Below are 17,830 nucleotides of genomic sequence, written 5' to 3'. Positions count from 1 at the left end.
GGCTCCACCCTGATCGGTCCAGGACCCTTCTGATCGGTCTGGGGACCGATCAGGCCGTGGGATGATCGGTCCCTAGACCGATCAGAATGCTTCACAGAAAGTTGCCCAACTTTCTGTTCGTTTCCTGATCGGTCTGTGGACCGATCAGGCCACAGCTGGATCGGTCGTGGAGACCAATCAGGCTTTATGCTGATCGGTCCCCAGACCGATCAGTAAGCTCACAGAACCGATGCGCTTTGCCTTCTGTTTGTTATCTGATCGGTCACCAGACCGATCAGATACACAAACATATCACTGGATCGGTCTACAGACCGATCCAGAGTTTGGTTTTTGCCCAAACCAAGTCCCAAATCTCCCAAACCAGCATCCGGTCACCCTTGACCTGTTGGTACATCATGCTTAGCATCCGGTCACTCCCTTGACCTGCTAAGACTCTCCACCAAGTGTCCGGTCAATCCCTTTGACCCACTTGGACTTTTCTCTTCGTGTCAAGTACTCCCTTGACCTACTTGACCTTCTCAACACCAGATATCCGATCACCCTTGATCCATCTGGATTTTCCCTTGCCCGGCTTCACTCACCAGGACTTTCACCTAGCTTCACTTACTAGGGTTTTCACCTGGCTTCACTCACCAGGATTTCCAATCTGCCTGGCTTCACTCACCAGGACTTCCAAACGCTTCACTCACCAGGACTTTCCCGAATGCCTGGCTTCACTCACCAGGACTTCCACTTTCACCTAGCTTCACTCACTAGGATTTTCACCTGGCTTCACTCACCAGGATTTCCCGACTGCCTGGCTTCACTCACCAGGACTTCTCCGACTGTCTGGCTTCACTCACCAGGACTTTTCCCCGTGCCAAACTCCCTGTTTGGACTTTCCCCGTGCAAAGTTTCCATACTTGGACTTTCCGCGTGCCAAGCTACCTGCTTGGACTTTTCCCCGTGCCAAGTCTCCGTACTTGGACTTTTCCAGTGCCAAGTCTCTACACTTGGACTTTTCGCGTGCCAAGCTCCCTGCTTGGACTTTTCCCGAATCAGGTCAACCAGGTCAACCTTGACCTAAGGTTGCACCTACAATCTCCCAAACACCTATTCTTGTCAAACATCAAGAATACAACTCTCTTCTCGTCAAACATCGTCAAACATCAAAACACAACTCGAGTCAGGTCAACTCTAGTCAGGTCAACCAGGTCAACCTTGACCTAAGGTTGCACCAACACTCATGTCACTCTACATGAAATATGATAAGTGGAAAGTCAAGGTTCAATTGCTATATGTTGTTTTATGACCTAAAATGATGCTAGGGTATGTTTCGGCCATAACTATTGTATGATGCCTTGTATGAATTTATACATAAGGTTAGTCCAAGTTCACATGCTTGTATGCTTGTTTGTAGCCCTAATGAGAACTTGTTAAATTTCGGCCATGACATATGTTAAGGGCTTAAAGAACCTAGGAACTAATTCAAATGTGTCAAAAGTGTTTACCTTGTTCCTTGGTAAAATGTTATAAATATGATTTAAAGTTGTCCATGCTTTTATGTCATATGGAACCTTGTTTCACACCTTAAGGTTTCGGCCACATGAAATTAGGGACTTGAAGAACTTAGAAACTAAGTTAATCATGTTTATAATGCTTCCTATGAAAATGTTATGATGATAATTTAGGTGCCATATGCTTGGATGTTGTGTTTAACCTAAATTAAGCTCTAAAGGGGTTTCGGCCACAAGGGTTTAGGAAGCTTAGAACCAAGATGAATATGATACCATGTTTCCTATGATAGGATAATCACAAGATACACCCTTATGCTTAATATGTATGCTTGTGATTTATGACTTATGATATGATATGCATGCTTTTATGATATGATATGCTTTGTGCTAAAAATATGCATGCTTATGTTATGATATGTGATTAAATTATGCATGCTTTAATGCTATGTTTAGTGCCTAACATATGCATGCTTTCATGATATGCTATGTGGTTAAATCATGCATGCTTGATGATATGCTTTATGCTTAAGATATGCATGTTTTATGATCTATGCCTAAGTGATGCATATTGTTATGACATGATGTATGCCTAAGTGATGCATACCTTTATGACATGATGTATGCCTAAGTGATGCATACCTTATGATATGATGTATGCCTAAGTGATGCATACTTTTATGACATGATGTATGCCTAAGTGATGCATACCTTTATGATATGATGTGTGCCTAAGTGATGCATGCTTTTATGATACATGATATGTATGACATGTACTTTACTTTATGTGTGAGTGGCTTGTACCAAGGGTGGGCTCCATAAGCGCCCCGGGGACTAAGGACCTCGTTAGGGATGGGCTCCTAAGTGTCCCTAGGACTAAGGGCCTAGTATGTTTGCCTCGTAGGGTTCAAGACTTGCTACCTTGGACCTACAAGGTTGCGCGCAATATGTAAGTGGTACATAGCCGGGATCCCCCTTATGTTGAGATTACTTTCAAGTATATATATGTAAAAGAAAATGGTTTTAAAGATCATGAGACATACACATGTTTTTCGGATACATGTTTTCCAAAATCATATTGCATACACCTTATGATTATGCTATGTTTCATGCTATGCTCTTGATTATGATATGCCATGATAAGGTATGATTATGTTATGTTCATGCTATACCTTATAGACATGTTTCGGCCATGGATATGTTGATGCTTGATATATAGATTTCGGCCATGGATATGATGATGCCTTGATGTACATGTTCGGCCATAGTTATGATGCTTTGATATACATGTTCGGCCATAGTCATGATGCTTTGATATACATGTTTCGGCCATGCTTTGATATACCATGATACTTGGTTGTTATGCCATGTCTAGCTATGTTTTATGCAATGCACTAGGTATATGTTTCGGCCATGATGATGTTTGATATGCCATGACTAGTGGTGATTATATTATGATGCATGATATGCTTGAATAGAATGCTAGGTTATGTCATGATTAGTTGAGATTATGACTTGTTGATACATTCTTGATTATGTGCTGATTTTTGGTTTTAGTGAGTAGGAAAGGAACTTACTGAGCCATGAGTGCTCATAGCTTACTTTCCTTGTACCACAGATAAAGGAAAAAGTTGGATGAGTTAAAGGAGCAGCAGGAGGGGCAACGAAGATGTGTGTGGCGGTGGCTAGGCAACTAATTAAGAACCTGTTTTAAAACCTTTAAGAACTATGCTTTGGTTTTGTGAAATGTAATACACTATTGGTGACTTGATGTTAAGTTTTTATTGATTTTGCTATCATGTTATGAAACCATGTTAGTGTAGTTCGGTTTGAAATAAGTTAAGAAAAATAATTTTTAAGTCTTCCGCTGTAATACGTACGTAGAGTATCGTAGCCCCGTCCCTTAGGGTTAGCAGGGAGGGCGGGCGTTACATTACAGCTTGGCACGAGGAACATGGGAGAGGCGGTCGACGGTTGTGGGATGGCTGGCAGCATCGGTGATGGTCGTCTCACCATGGAGGTCGGCATCAGTGATCGGTGAGAGACAGAAGGGCGGCTAGGAGATCGGGATGACTTCTTGCTCATGATCAGAGAGAAGCCGGTGGCGCACGGAAGTCTGGCGATCGGGCAAGGTGACGCGGATGGTGGTCGGCGTAGAGAATGGGAGGCGTGATCGGAATTGGGGGAGAAAGCGAGGTTCAGGAAGAAATGAAAAATTAGGTATGATTTATATATATAACTTAGTTTAGGTAATTAAAACCGAAGTTCATTTCTCAATCAAATCTCACTTTAAATGGATATTCAAAACAGGCTTTCTCCAGTTCAACCAATTCATCCCCTCAAAACGAGTCATACGAACTCCGTTTAAATGCAAAAAAAAAATTCTAAAAATTTCCAAAAAATCTAATAAAATTATTTCTCAAACAACACTTAGTATTTAATTGCTGGATCTTACATAAATACACAATATAAATAAAAATCTTGCTTGTTTGATTTCTTGTTGCTTGTAGATATCTCTTGTAGCTTGGAAAGTGTAACAGTACTTCTCTTCCACAACCCAAGCACCGATGATGAAAAGCAGAGAAGAAGTAAATCATTTGAATACTTGTGAACACCTTTATATCCATGGATTAGGGCTTCCAATCGATTGGCCTTACCCCAATATATTATCACATCATATCTGAGTAAATTCAATCGTCCAAACCTCAGAATGACTCTTTTATACTTATCCTAATTGATTACCTAATTGATTATGAGACTTTAATTAATCATTTGATCGATGCAAAAATTCATTGTTCGCTTGCGAACTTCTCCCAATCGATCAACCAATTGATTCCCTATTTGTCGCAAACTTCTTCTCCCAATCGATTACCTAATCAATTAAGTAGCTTTAATCAATCACTTGATTGATTTAAAAGCCCTTGTTTATCGTGAAGAACCTCCCAATCAATCAACCAATCAATTGGATTGACCTTAATCAATTATTCAATCGATTAACACACCTTCTATACTATGTTGCGTGAACCAATCAATTACATGATTGATTGACTCCCCAATTGATTTTGGTAAGCAATAAAAAGTGTAGAGCTCTAAATCAGCTTCGTTTTTCATTCGAGATCACCTTGTTCTGATATCCGAGTCAAAAGTTATGACCTTTGGAAGTTTGCTATGTCGGAACTTCCTCATTTCATACCAACTCCTTATTGGATTTACAACCGCCAAGTATCCGGTCAACCTTTAATCCACTTGAACTTTCTCTTTGCCAACTTCCCTTAGACTTTCAATCACTAAGTGTGGTCCTTCTTCATTCACTTAGATTTTCTTCTTATCTAACTGCAGTTAGGACTTTTCCTTTTCCAACGTATGATCTTTCTTAACCCACTTAAACTTTCCTTTGCTTAACCACAATTAGTTTTCCCTTTGCCAACGTGTGGTCATTTTTGACTCACTTGGACTTTCCTTTGCCTAACTAGTTAGGACTTTTTCTTTGTCTAATCCTCGAGTTAGGACTTTATCTTGCCTAACTTCCAGATGGGACTTTATTCTTATCTAATCTCCAATTGAGACTTTTCCAGTCAAGTATCTTGTCCTCTATGACCTACTTGACTTCTTTTTCACATATTGTCAAGTATTTGGTCAACTTTAACCTTTTTGACATCTTCTCATATATTATCCAAATATCGAAACTCAAGCTCGAATTCACTTGAGTTTAGTCAACCTGATCAACCTTAACTCAAGGATGATTGTACCAACAATCTCCTAACATCTCTTTTGCTTTACTCATAACCTCCTCCTTATATAGGAGATCAAACTTTGGCTATAGTAATTACCAAATAAAGGTGCATTTACTCGCCAGCCTTGAAATGTTGGTTATTTCAATCGGCGATTATAAATCGCATTAATCTTAATTAATCCATTTGGTTGCTCTACTTGGATAAATTGTGCCTTGATCGATCTAGCATTCGACGTACACAGATTGTGTTTACATATGAGACAATTTGATTTAGTGTAATCCAGATTCTAAATTTACACATATCCATATGTGAGGGAGAGTTTCTCTCCGTGTATTTATTGATATCATATATGTATATACAATAATATAAATCAAAATTTCTAATGTCACATTAAAGTTTTCATACATGCACATAGAGTTCCCATGATCCATCTTTTTATTTCTATTTATATTTAAGCTACTATAAAGCGTATTTTGTGAATAAAATTTTTGATGGGGCACTGTTTTTATTTTTTATTTTTTAAAAAAAAGAGTTGCCCACGTCCTTTTAATTTTCTGCCCTTATAAAGAAAGTTTGGTGATTTCTAAGAAAAATTGCAACCTCATTTTAAAAATTAACACTATTTATGTGATATTGGCACTAATCAATTTATTACCATTTTATCTAATCTTTCTTAATAACTCCGAGCCACGTTCATTCAACAATCCAGAGTAGACATGGCCGCCAACAGGCCTATCAGTACTAGAGGCTATATCTTCTGATCCATGAAACATATGGATCCAGGATAAAAAAACGTCGATTGAATTGTGACCTCATCCCGTCACAATTTATTATAATTTTTTTTTTAATTTATCGTCTCCTTATATTATAATTTGAATCGAGATGATCATCTAAAGGTCGCTCTCGCTCAGTAGCCTGACCACTTACTCATCACCAGTAACTTCCGACCATCCATCCCAATTTAAATTATAATCGAAGAGACGATAAACATAAGGAGAAACCATATCTATGATCGGATCATGAACATTTTCTCATATTCTAGTCGCTTCATAATACAGTACCCTCTCCTAATTATCTTATGTAAGTGAATAAAGAATTCATTAAATGACAACCAATGAAAAAACATTGATGAACATTATATATGAATTTATCAAAATAGATGAATATTATATATGAATTTATCGAATTGACATTCTTTGGAAGGAACCTATTGCATAGTTGGATTATAATATATTGGTAAGGATCATTATATTTTCATGAGAAATTACTTACAGTGTTCAATATTCTAGATATTTTAGCCTTAGGTGGGCTAAAATCAGATATTATAGGAATGTTAATTATCTTTGATTTAGAAAATGTTTATTAGTAAAATAATAAAGATAGTACATATACTAAGTAAGAGAATAATTAATATTTGGATAAGAGTTCTAATAAAGATGATAATAAATTTAAATATTAACTTATAGTACTCTATAGAAAAAAAAAAGAAATAGAACAAGTATTATTATGGATAGTTCATTGTTAAAGTACGAAATAGTTAGGAAGACGAATAGGATTATAATTTTTAAGATAATGATAGTATAACAAATTATTCATCTAATTAGAATATATGTACCTCATACAGGATTAAATGAAAACATTAAATATAGATTTCAAAAAAAATCTCAATAAGAAGTATAAAATATTTTGACAAATGAGACAATTTTAATACGATAAAATCTTAATGGGCATGTTGGTGAATGAGGGCTATGATTTTAGAATAAGAAATCAAAAGAGAAAGCTATATTGAATTTCATAATAGTATATAAATTCATAATAGCTAATACATTGTTCAAAAAGAGCACTGCATTAAAAAAAAAAAAATTATTAAGATGGTAAGATCATCTATCCAGAAACTAGAGGATGAACATCACCAAATATATAATTTTGGTGGCGAAAAGGCTATGAATTAAATCTAAATAAGTAGCAGATAAGTGTCTCGGAGATGAAAATATTAAAATAGATGTGTAGATATTGAGGATAAATAGATAAGAAATGAAATATTATAAAGAAACTTAGCATTGACTGTATTAAAAGAAAACTTTAATAAACACATTTTAAATGATATACTTAAAAGGCAAATGAATATCTTAATTAGACAATCCAAAACTCTTGAACAAATATATATATTAACTGAAAAAAAAAAAAGACCAAGGAAAGTTATTAGTAACAATCAATTAGAATAAAATTTATTTTATATATAAAAATATAATAGAAAATCAAGCCTAATTAAATATACATATTAATTGAGACAGAAAGAGACCAAAGAGAACTCATTAGTAACAATCAATTACAATAAATTTTATTTTATATATAAAAATATAATAGAAAATCAAGCCTAATGATATAGCAAAATTCAGATAATTGACCCGTATTTTCTTCAAATACATGTACCAGCTTTTTTAAATTCCACATATTTTGTCAAACGGCATAAAAAGAATTATTAATAAAAAAATAATATTTTGGTGAAATCAAAACCATTTAACAAGATCGTAATTAATTATAGAATAACATTTCACAAGTTTAAAAATAAAAATTATTTACATGATATTCACCGTTAATTAATATGTTAAAAATATTATTTCCTTCAAAATAAATAGATCAAACCTAATTAAAATCTATCAAACACAAAATGTAGGAGCAGCTAACGAATTGAATCATAGATTTAAAGCCGAGTTATGATTTAACAGCATCAATCTCAAGAATCAAAAGAACAGTTCGACCTATACAAGTTCATGGTTTACAAGCAAACCATGAGAACACCTTCAGTTAAAAAAGGTAATTACAAAAGGGAACTTAAAAAGAATCCCCAATGAAAGCTGCACAATCTTCATGATCGATCGACATTACAGCTTCGCACTAATCTTATTTACTTCAAGCGAGAGCAATTGGGTCTTGGTTCACCATCACACTTGTGTTCCTGCGATACACTTCCGATTGCTTATTCCAGGACTTTTGTCCAAAATAAGCATCAAGCCGGCGCTGTTACTTGATGTCCCAAACGTGTGCCTGAGAGGGATTCAACATTATAGAACAAGAGTAAAAAACAAAGACAAAAAAAAAAACAGGAGAAACAAAAAGACACCAGAATTTCAATACCTGATTCTTGAAGCTTTCTTTTTCCAGAGGACAAATGTCCCTATCAACTGGAAAATTGAGACAAGACCAACATTAATCTAATGTTTACAGGTATATGCTTCGCGTATAAATTAATGCTCCACAACTAGAAAAAGGGCAAAGAAACATGAGCAAATGACAAAAAAATGATATCTCAAAACATTATGTTGCCCTTTTCATTTGCTCATAGCGTGAAAACAAGTAGGGATTGCATGGGAATGTAGGCAAAATGAGAAAAAGTGCACCAGCCAAGTATGACTGTATTTGGGTGGTACCAGAACAAATATGCCAAAGATGTTATACTTTGAAAGCTTTTTGGTTGAAAATGGATGATCTTGATCAGTCAATATGCAAGGACTAAAAAGACCAACCAATAAGAGTAAGAAATTACTAAGGAATGTTTTTTGTGAGTTCATTCAAGGTGTTGTATCGTGTCCACATGTTTTGTCTAAAAAACCAACATTATCTGTCTAAAAAATTTCTAATGATGCATAGTTATAAAAATAATATCGTGTGATATAAGTTAGACAAATCTATCAACTATCAAAGTATTATGTACTAATAAATTTGATTATACAATTGGTTGTTTTATGACATTTTGAAGTTTAGTAAACCATGATAATAACAATAGCCAGTACAGGGCAAAGCTTTTATAAAAAGGTGTTTCTGGTATCAAATCTGTCTGTATCCAGGAACTTAAAAGATATTTTTACCAGCTCGGAAAGGAACGGATACAATAAGAACAACGGTGTTTTACTGAACCATGCACCCAACTTTCACCATTACTCAAATCACGCACCACACTTTTGTATTTACTAATTCATACCATATTTTCATAATATCTCTGACGCAGTCCACACATAAAGCACGTGCTCATCCGAACCACCACAAGCATCCAAGCCACTGAACCACCAGCAAAGCAACATTTACACGCATCCCAAACAAATTTATTAAACACAATCACTACTACTTTGCTGCCCTAAATCCTATTTTGGCAGCTAAAATATTCAGCGAAAGGGCAACTTCTGTAACACCGGCGACATTCGTATAGCACTAGCAATATCTAAATCTTGTTCCCCTTGAAGCTTTACACTCTCAGCAATCCTCACATATGTTGCAACAGTCCGTAACACCGACGACATGTATATTTTCTTGTCTCCTACAAATCTACGGCAATATTGGTGTCATATTTTTATTTAAAAATCATTATAATTCATTTTTCACTGTACATTTTATGAACACCCAACTTCCTTGTCTCTCTCACTTTTTTTCTCTAGTGAGTCCTGGCTATAAATTTTATTCAACCAACGCACATAGTCTTATCATATTCAATCAAAACTAACACGTGTTCTTGGGACTCATCTATTTTTGAAAATATCAAAGTTCACTTAATCTCGTCATTGTACGATCATAAGTGAGTTTTTGCCAAAACTTACTAATAGCCCTAGCCACCTTAGAATTGAGTCAAACCATAGCTAGTGTGTCCCTTGTAATAGAGTTTGATCATGCCCTCAAACCTAAATTCCAAAGCTTGAATTGCATCATACTCACTAAGAGACTTGAGCTTATTATACCCACTGTAAGTCACCCCAATGAATTCCTTAAAGCCTCGTGAGTTTGACCATGCCCAACATTCTTGATTGTAGACATTATACAGTCTGGCCACGTGACTGTTGGCAATGACGACTTTGATTATTAGGGCATCATCATGGGGGGAGCTCCAATCCCTCCAGATCTTGTGGCCCGAAATTGATAACGGACCCTGCAGCTTGTTCCTAGTTGCATCCTACTGCATGTATCTCCAAGCGGCGTTCATGAGATTTTCGAGTTCGGGCGGAGTCCCCATCAGTGGGTCCTCCAGAGATCATATGCCAATCTCTCGAATGACAGTAAATTTTGATCAAAACTCACTGATGACCCTAGCCACCTCAAAACCAACTCAAAATAGGAGTAGTGCTTTCCTTGTAGCCTCCTAATTCTAACCATACTCTCAAACCTAAATTCCAAAGCATAAATTTCAACCTATGGGTTTCTGAAATATACACAACATTAAGTATTTTTGGCACAAAATTACTAAAGGGTAGGCTCATCATACCCACTCTAAGACACCATCACTAGATTCCTTGCAATCTCCTGAGTCTAACCATGCCCAACATTCCTGATTCCAAACATACGACCATTATTAAGTTTTGGTCAAAACTCATTGATGACCTCTCATTGATACCTCTGTCGATCAAATTCAATCAAGACTAGAACCAATGCATTTCTTAGAGTCTCCTAAGTCTGACCATATGAAAGATATCTATTTCTGGACACTGTACGATCATAAATGAGTATTGGCCAAAACTCAATGACCCAATCCACCTCAGAACATACTAAAACCAAGACTAGTCAGTTCCTTACCGCCACTTGAGTCTGACCATACCCCTCAAACCTAAATTTCAAAGCCTTGATTGCATCCATATGTCTAAAATATACACAACCTCAAGTACTTTTGGCACAAACTCGTTGACACACCTAGGCCAATCATACTCTCTCTAAGACAACATCATTGGATTTCTTACAGCCTCCTGAGACTGATCAATGATCATGCCCAACATTCTTGATTATGGAGATTGCACCTGTGAGTTTTAGTTAAAACTCTCACATGACCATTGACAATCAAATTTAATCAAGACTAGGACTCATTCATTTCATAGAGCCTCGTGAATTTGACTGTGCCAAAGATTTCTATTTCTGGATATTGTAGGACTATTAGTGAATTTGGATTAAAACTCGCTGATAGACCTAGCCACCTCAAAATCAACAAATAAAAACCAGTCTACTTGTAATCTCTCAAGTCTGAATATGCCCTCAAACCTAAATTCCAAAGTCTAGTTGCATCTTGTGGGTTTCTGAAATCTATACAACCTTGAGTAGTTTTAGCACAAACTCATTGAGAAACCTAGGCTCATTATACCCACTCTTAGACAACACCATTGGATTTCTTGCAACCTTTTGAGTCTAACCATGCTCATTCCTTGTTCTAGACACTCTACCGTGATTAGTAAATTTTGACCAAAACTCGCTAATCAAGTTCTTTCAAAACTAGGACTGATGCATTTATTATAGGTTCCTAAATCTAACCATGCCCAAAATTCTTGTTCTAGACATTGTATCACAATCAATGAGTTTTGCCCAAAACTCGTTGATGACCCTAGTCACCTTGTAACCAACTCAAACAAATACCAGTCCATTCCTTGAAGCCTTTTATATTTGACCATGCCCTCAAACCTAATTCTAAAGGCTGGATTGCGTCATGTAGGTTTCTAAAATATACACATCCTTGAGTACTTTTGGCACAAACTCATTATGAGGCCTAAGCACATCATATCAACTCTAAGATACCACCATTAGATTGCTTGCAACCTCCTGAGTCTGACCATGCCCAACATTCTTGATTTTGAACATTGTACAACCATTAGTGAGTTTTAGCCAAAACTCATTAATAATCTCTAATTGATCAAATTCAGTCAAGACTAGGACCAATCTATTTCTCAGCCTTGAGTTTGACCATGACCAATATTCATATTTATGACCATCAAGTTTTGATCAAAAATAGATCTAGTCACCGCAAAACTGACTCAAATAAGGATCAGGCCATTCCTTATAGCCTCTTGAGTCTGACTATGCCCTCAAACTTAAATTTCAAAGCCTGGATGTGGTTGCATCCTGTTAGTTTATGAAATCTGCACAGTTTTAAGTACTTTTGGAAGTCATTGAGGTATCTAGGCTCATCATACCCACTCTTAGACAACACCATTGATTTTTTTGCAGCCTCCTAAATCTGACCATACTCAGCATTCTTGACCTCTAATTGATCAAATTCAACCAAGATTAGGATCAATGCTTTTTTTTGAACCTCTTGAGTCTGATCATGCCAAGATTCCTATTTCTGTAGTATATGATCATCAGTGAATTTTGGCTAAAACTAGTTGATGACCCTAGCCACCTTAGAACAAACCCAACTAGGGCCAGTCCATTCCTTGTAGCTTCCTGAATTTGACCATGCCCTCAAAACTAAATTCGAAAATCAAGATTGCATCCTGTGAGTTTTGAAGTTTGCACAGACATAAGTACTTTTGGCACAAACTCACTAGGGGGCCTCAGCTCATCTCCCATCATACCCCACCACTGTTGGGTTCCTTACAACCTCCTAAGTCCAACCATGTTCGACATTCTTGATTAGGGAAAATGTAAGACAATCAAAAAGTTTTGGCCAAAACTCACTGATGTCCTTTGGTTGATCAAATTCAATCAAGAATACAACCAATGCATTTCTTAGAGCCTCGTGAGTTTGACCGTGCACAAGATTCCTGTTTCTAGACATCACCATTGGATTCCTTGCAACTCTGAAGTGTGACCATGTTCAACATTGTTGATTACGGAGAATGTGAGACGATCAGTGAGTTTTAGCTAAAACTCGTTGATGGCCCTAGCCACCTCAGAACCAACTCAAACCATGGATTCCTTACAGCTTCCTGAGTTTGATCATGCCCTCAAACATAAATTCCGAAGCTTAAATTGCAACCTATGAGTTTCTGAACTATGTAGAGCCTTGAGGACTTTTGAAACAAACTCACTAAGGGGACTAAGCACACCATACCCGCTCTAGGACACCACCACTGGATTTCTTAAAGCCTCCTGAGATTGACCATGCCCAAAAAATTTTGATTCTAGACATTGTACAACCATGAGTTTTGAACAAAATTCATTGATAACCATTGGCTAATCAAATTCAATCAAGACTAGAACCAATGCATTTCTTAGAACCTCCCGAATCTGATCATGCCAAAGATCCCTATTTTTGACACTATATGACCATCAGTGAATTTTGACCAAGACTTGTTGATGGTCCTAATCACCTCAAAACCGAATCAAACTAGGGCCAATGTGTTCCTTGCAGTCTCTTGAGACTAACCATACCCTCAAACTTAAATTTCAAAGACTAGATTGCATCATGTAGGTTTCCAAAATATGTACAACCTTGTGTACTTTTGACATAAAGTCACTAAGGAGCCTAGGCTCATCATACCCACTCTAATACACCACCACTAGATTCCTTGCAAATCCAGAGACTGACCATGCCCCAAATTCTTGATTCTGGACACTGTATGGTCATAGGTAAGTTTTAACCAAAGCTTGACGATAGTCATTGGCTGATCAAATTCAAACAAGAATAGGACTAATGCATTTCTTAGCGTGTCCTAAGTTTGACCATGCCTAAGATTATTCTAGATATAGTACAACCATTAGTGAGTTTTGGTAAAAACTCTCTCATGGTCATTCAGTCTCAAACTAAGGAGGCTAGAAGGAATTGAATGTGGTGTCTTAGACTGGGTATGATGAACCCAAGTTCCTTAGTGACTCTGTGCCAAAAGTACTCAAGGCTATGCAGATTTCAAAAACCTACAAGATGTGATTCAAGTTTTGGAATTTAGAAGGGTATGGTTAGACTCAGGAGGCTACAAAGAATGCATTAGTACAAGTTTATGCCGATTCTGAGATGGTTAGGATCATCAATGAGTTTTAGCCAAGACTCACTAATGGCCAATGAGATCTCAACCACAAGTAATTGAGGTTTACAGAGGATCACGAGATTGTAAGGGAAAGGAATCGTGGTCAATATGATTCAATAGAGAAACTCATGTTCACTAACTTTCCGCCAATAATTCACTAACGGTAAGAATAAGTTTGGAATAAGGAGAAGGAGAGTGACAGACTCACAACACACAAATTTAACCTTAAAAACCTCACCTTTGGAGAAGATAGTGAGCCTGAATGTTAACCTTGTGATATTGTGTAAAATAGTGATTTTAAAGATGAAAGCAACAGTTGAAGGAATAAGATTAGGAGAATCAAAGTCACAACTCTGTCAAGAAGCCAATTAGGGTTTCAGTTTTCACATAGGTCAGGGCTCCAAAAAAATGGTTGACAATTGAGTGAGAGAAAAAGTAGAAGCTATCATATAAAACCCTTCCCATATTTCGATATTTCAAAAGTGACTCAAATGCTCATGGTGGTTTTTACGTGGACAATGTCAAGAGTATTATAGGAATATAGTACATGAATTGATAAATATGAAAGTGTGGTGCGTGATTTGGATAATAGTGAAAATTAGGTGCATGGTTCAGGAAAATATGATTGCAACACTAGAGGGATAAATATACATTAAGGATAAACAAATATTACTTGTCATCATCTATATAAAATAATGACAACAAGTATAGGGCAAAGCTTTAAAAATGTGTTTTTGGTATCACATTTGTTTGTGTATTTTCAAGTCATACAAGCGTGTATGTGTATGCATCAAGGAACTTGAAAGACATTTTTACTAGCTCGAAAAGGAAAGGAAGCAATAAAAACTATGATTGCAACACTAGAGGGGCATGTTTATGCAGGATTTGCACAGAGTGGATAGCATTCCCTCTAGTTGCATGAGAATCATTGAACAGTTAGATGCCCATATGGTGTTTCACTTGAAACGCAAGCTATTTCTAACAATGTACCAAAGTTTGAAATGGTAATATCAAGATTTGGTTGATGAACCTAATGAGATCGAGAATATTCCAAGATAAGAATCATGCAATTCATTTCCTTGTCTCCTTGATGCATAGCGGTCTCTTTGTTTAAACTATGGTGACTGAGGATGAGTTATTCCATGAAAATGTACGAATCAATGGTGTCTATCACCCCATCTTGGAGAAATAGAGCCCAGCTTTTGTCAGTCATCCAACATAAAATATATATCGCTTGTTTCAGAGCTGAGAGATGATGATTCTTCTTTAATGATAGAATAATTTATAGAGAAAAGCAGTCGTGTTCTGAAGTCTTTAAGGACTTTGCTACTTGCTAACATATCTAATTTATTGGAGACAGATTACAAAATAATTTGCAAGAAGTGAAAGAAATAAAGTATATATACATGAAAAATAATAGAAATCAAATGGGCATCCATAATACTATTCACTTTATACATGTCACTAGAATAATACCAGATCCATCTCATCACACAGGTGCTAGAATTTGGCAAGGTGACCACAAATCTACCAGTATTGGATCTGAAAGAGTGGTTAATCTTCTCACAGATAAGAAATTACTTCTAACTGACCTAAAGTCAGTTTTCCAGGTTACATACACTCCAGCAGCTGCGTTAACACTTAACTAATAGGGGGTATATCCACATCCTAAAAAGTGTACACCATCCTGTATAATATTCTTAATATTCTTCGGAATAATTTAAACATAATATTTTCTCTAAGTCTTCTTTGATGCTTCCAATAGTACGGTCTCATTTGTCATCTGAGTACTCTCGAAACTTGCGTTTCAAGTATAAAACAAAGCCACCAATGCTATTGTTAATCAACTCATAATTATCAATGATGGGACAAAGTTCTGTAAGTACACTTCAATTGCTTAAACATAAATATTTCATTTACTTCGCCTTTGAATCTTTCAATATTAAGGTATCATTTTCTATCTGCAAACTTTTTTTTTTCAAATTCATGTTTCAAGTGTCACAACAAAAACCACCAATGCTATTGGTTAGTAAGCACAGAAAATAGAAGAAAAATGAACTGTAAGTTTGATCGAGTACTTCTAAAAGTATACCTTAAGAAATGATAGTATGGAGGTATTAGCAGTTAAAGGCTTTTTCTCGAGCAGACTCCTCTGAGGAGCTGCCTCTTTTGAAAGTTGCTGCGCTATCTCTCTCAATAACCGTAGCTGTGCTTTCTCAGTTCGCATGGAAACAATGGCCTGCCTCATTGACTCCCTGTCCGCCTCAAGAGCCTGCAGCCTTGTGTAAAGTTTCTCAATATCTGGACTCCCAACTACTACTCCATTAACCTCTGGTCTCTTTTCCTCCTCAATGGGCACATTCACACAATCACCAGTCGCACCAACCTTTGGAACCCCATGCACAGAATCAATTGTGTAGACCCTATCGCTCAAGTTGTCAAAGTCGCCACCATCATCCGAGTGTGTGTCAATTAAGGAAGGAAATTCTTCCCCATTCATGATCTCCTGTGAATTCTTCCCGGAACCCGTGGTATGGCTATCAGCAGATGATTGCCTGAAATAAATAGATTGTCGTGGCGATTCCTTGATGACGTCCTTGTCCATAAGACTGGCAGCAGCCGGCAAGGCTTCAAGTTCGCAAAGCCGCTGATGTAGATTCTCAAGGTCCTCTTTGGCATTTGTTGTCTCCACAAACTCGTACCTTTGATGATCAGTAGTCTCATCTAAATAGCCCTCTTTGTCTGCCACATCATTCTGTATGGTACACTTCAGAGAAGGGTAATCAATGGTCAGCAAACCGTCGAATTGAGTAGCCTCCGTCTCGCCGCCTGGATGGACAAAAGAGGCATCGGCGTCGATGGCCTCAACGTCGATGCCGAGGCTACTAAGGTGCTTTCGGTAAGTCTGGATCAGGAGCGTCATGGAGTTGATGAGCTCGTCGCGCTTGGAGAGAAGGTCCTCGAGGATAAGCATCTCCCGCTGGTCGTGTTCCATCTTCTCCTCAGCGAAGCGCTTGAACTGGCGTGCTTCCATCTGCGTCTCGGACTTCTCGCACTGGAGGCGGATAATCATCGACATGGTCTCGCTCGCGGCGGATGCCGCAGCGTTGCGCTCCGCATCCAGCTCCGCACAGAGCTCCTGGATCGTCTCTTGTTGCTTCGCCACCGCCTCCCGCAGCGCGGCCATCTCGTCCTCGATCTCCACTCGGGCGGACCCCCCATCAGCACCGAAGGAAGAAGCGGAAGGAGCAGCGCCGGTTTCCTCTTCGCAGAGGCGGCGCTTGACGGAGCGGCGGACGGCCGTGGAGGAGGGGCGAGAGCAGGAGGGGCGAGCGGAAGGGAGAGTGGGAAGAGCCACATCGTTTAGGGTTTGGTGATCCATGGAGGAAGAGGAGGAGGAGGAGGGAGGCAGCGGCAGCGCATGTACCAAATGCGCGTTAACTGGAAAGAACTGCTTGTTCGTCGTTCGATTCCGTCGCCTCTCAGCAGATTGATTCGATCTCTGCGGATTGATTTTATAAAGGAGAAGGAGACGATGCGAGAATTTGTCTTCTGGAAAATTTTTTAACCCCGTTTACTTACTAGTTATGAGTGTGAAAATAAAAATCGAGAATGAAAGAGGTGGAGGGAAAAAAAAAAAACAAATACTAGATAGAAATTCACGTACGCAACCGAAGTCGCGTGCATTAGCATAAAAAATATCTTAAAAAATAATTAATTATTTATAATAGGTAAAATAGTAAAAAGAGTGTCTTAATTTGTATGTTTTTTATTTTTATTTTTTAAAAAATATATATTTTTGTAAAATAATATTTGATGTGTATTTTTTATGTCTATTTCTTAAAAAAATTAGATAGTATTTTTTAAAAAATAAAGAATGTCCATAAAT

The 17,830-nt window shown here is 37.4% G+C and overlaps 1 protein-coding gene across 1 annotated transcript; it reads right to left on the bottom strand.

Moving 5' to 3' along the window:
* Window positions 1-7,901: 7,901 nt before the first annotated feature.
* On the bottom strand, window positions 7,902-17,478 carry LOC122056046 (myosin-binding protein 7-like). Its single transcript, XM_042617805.1, has 3 exons — window positions 16,034-17,478; window positions 8,366-8,412; window positions 7,902-8,275 (listed from the first exon to the last, which is right to left on the bottom strand). Exons 1-3 carry the CDS (start codon window positions 17,321-17,323, stop codon window positions 8,173-8,175), a joined length of 1,440 nt encoding a protein of 479 aa, XP_042473739.1. The 5' UTR covers window positions 17,324-17,478; the 3' UTR covers window positions 7,902-8,172.
* Window positions 17,479-17,830: the final 352 nt, after the last annotated feature.

Source organism: Zingiber officinale, chromosome 1B, assembly GCF_018446385.1.
Source record: "Zingiber officinale cultivar Zhangliang chromosome 1B, Zo_v1.1, whole genome shotgun sequence".
NCBI lineage: Eukaryota > Viridiplantae > Streptophyta > Magnoliopsida > Zingiberales > Zingiberaceae > Zingiber > Zingiber officinale.
Note: the sequence above shows the minus strand (reverse complement) of the source record. Positions and strands in the feature narration are given on the sequence as shown.

What these genes read in the sequence shown, in the direction of transcription:
- LOC122056046 (XM_042617805.1), bottom strand. Translation starts at nt 17,323, where the DNA reads ATGGATCACCAAACCCTAAACGATGTGGCTCTTCCCACTCTCCCTTCC. An exon ending in CCATACTATCATTTCTTAAG is followed by an intron (nt 8,413 to 16,033) that starts GTATACTTTTAG and finishes TCAATTTTCCAG; the next exon opens with TTGATAGGGACATTTGTCCT. An exon ending in AAGAAAGCTTCAAGAATCAG is followed by an intron (nt 8,276 to 8,365) that starts GTATTGAAATTC and finishes AATCCCTCTCAG; the next exon opens with GCACACGTTTGGGACATCAA.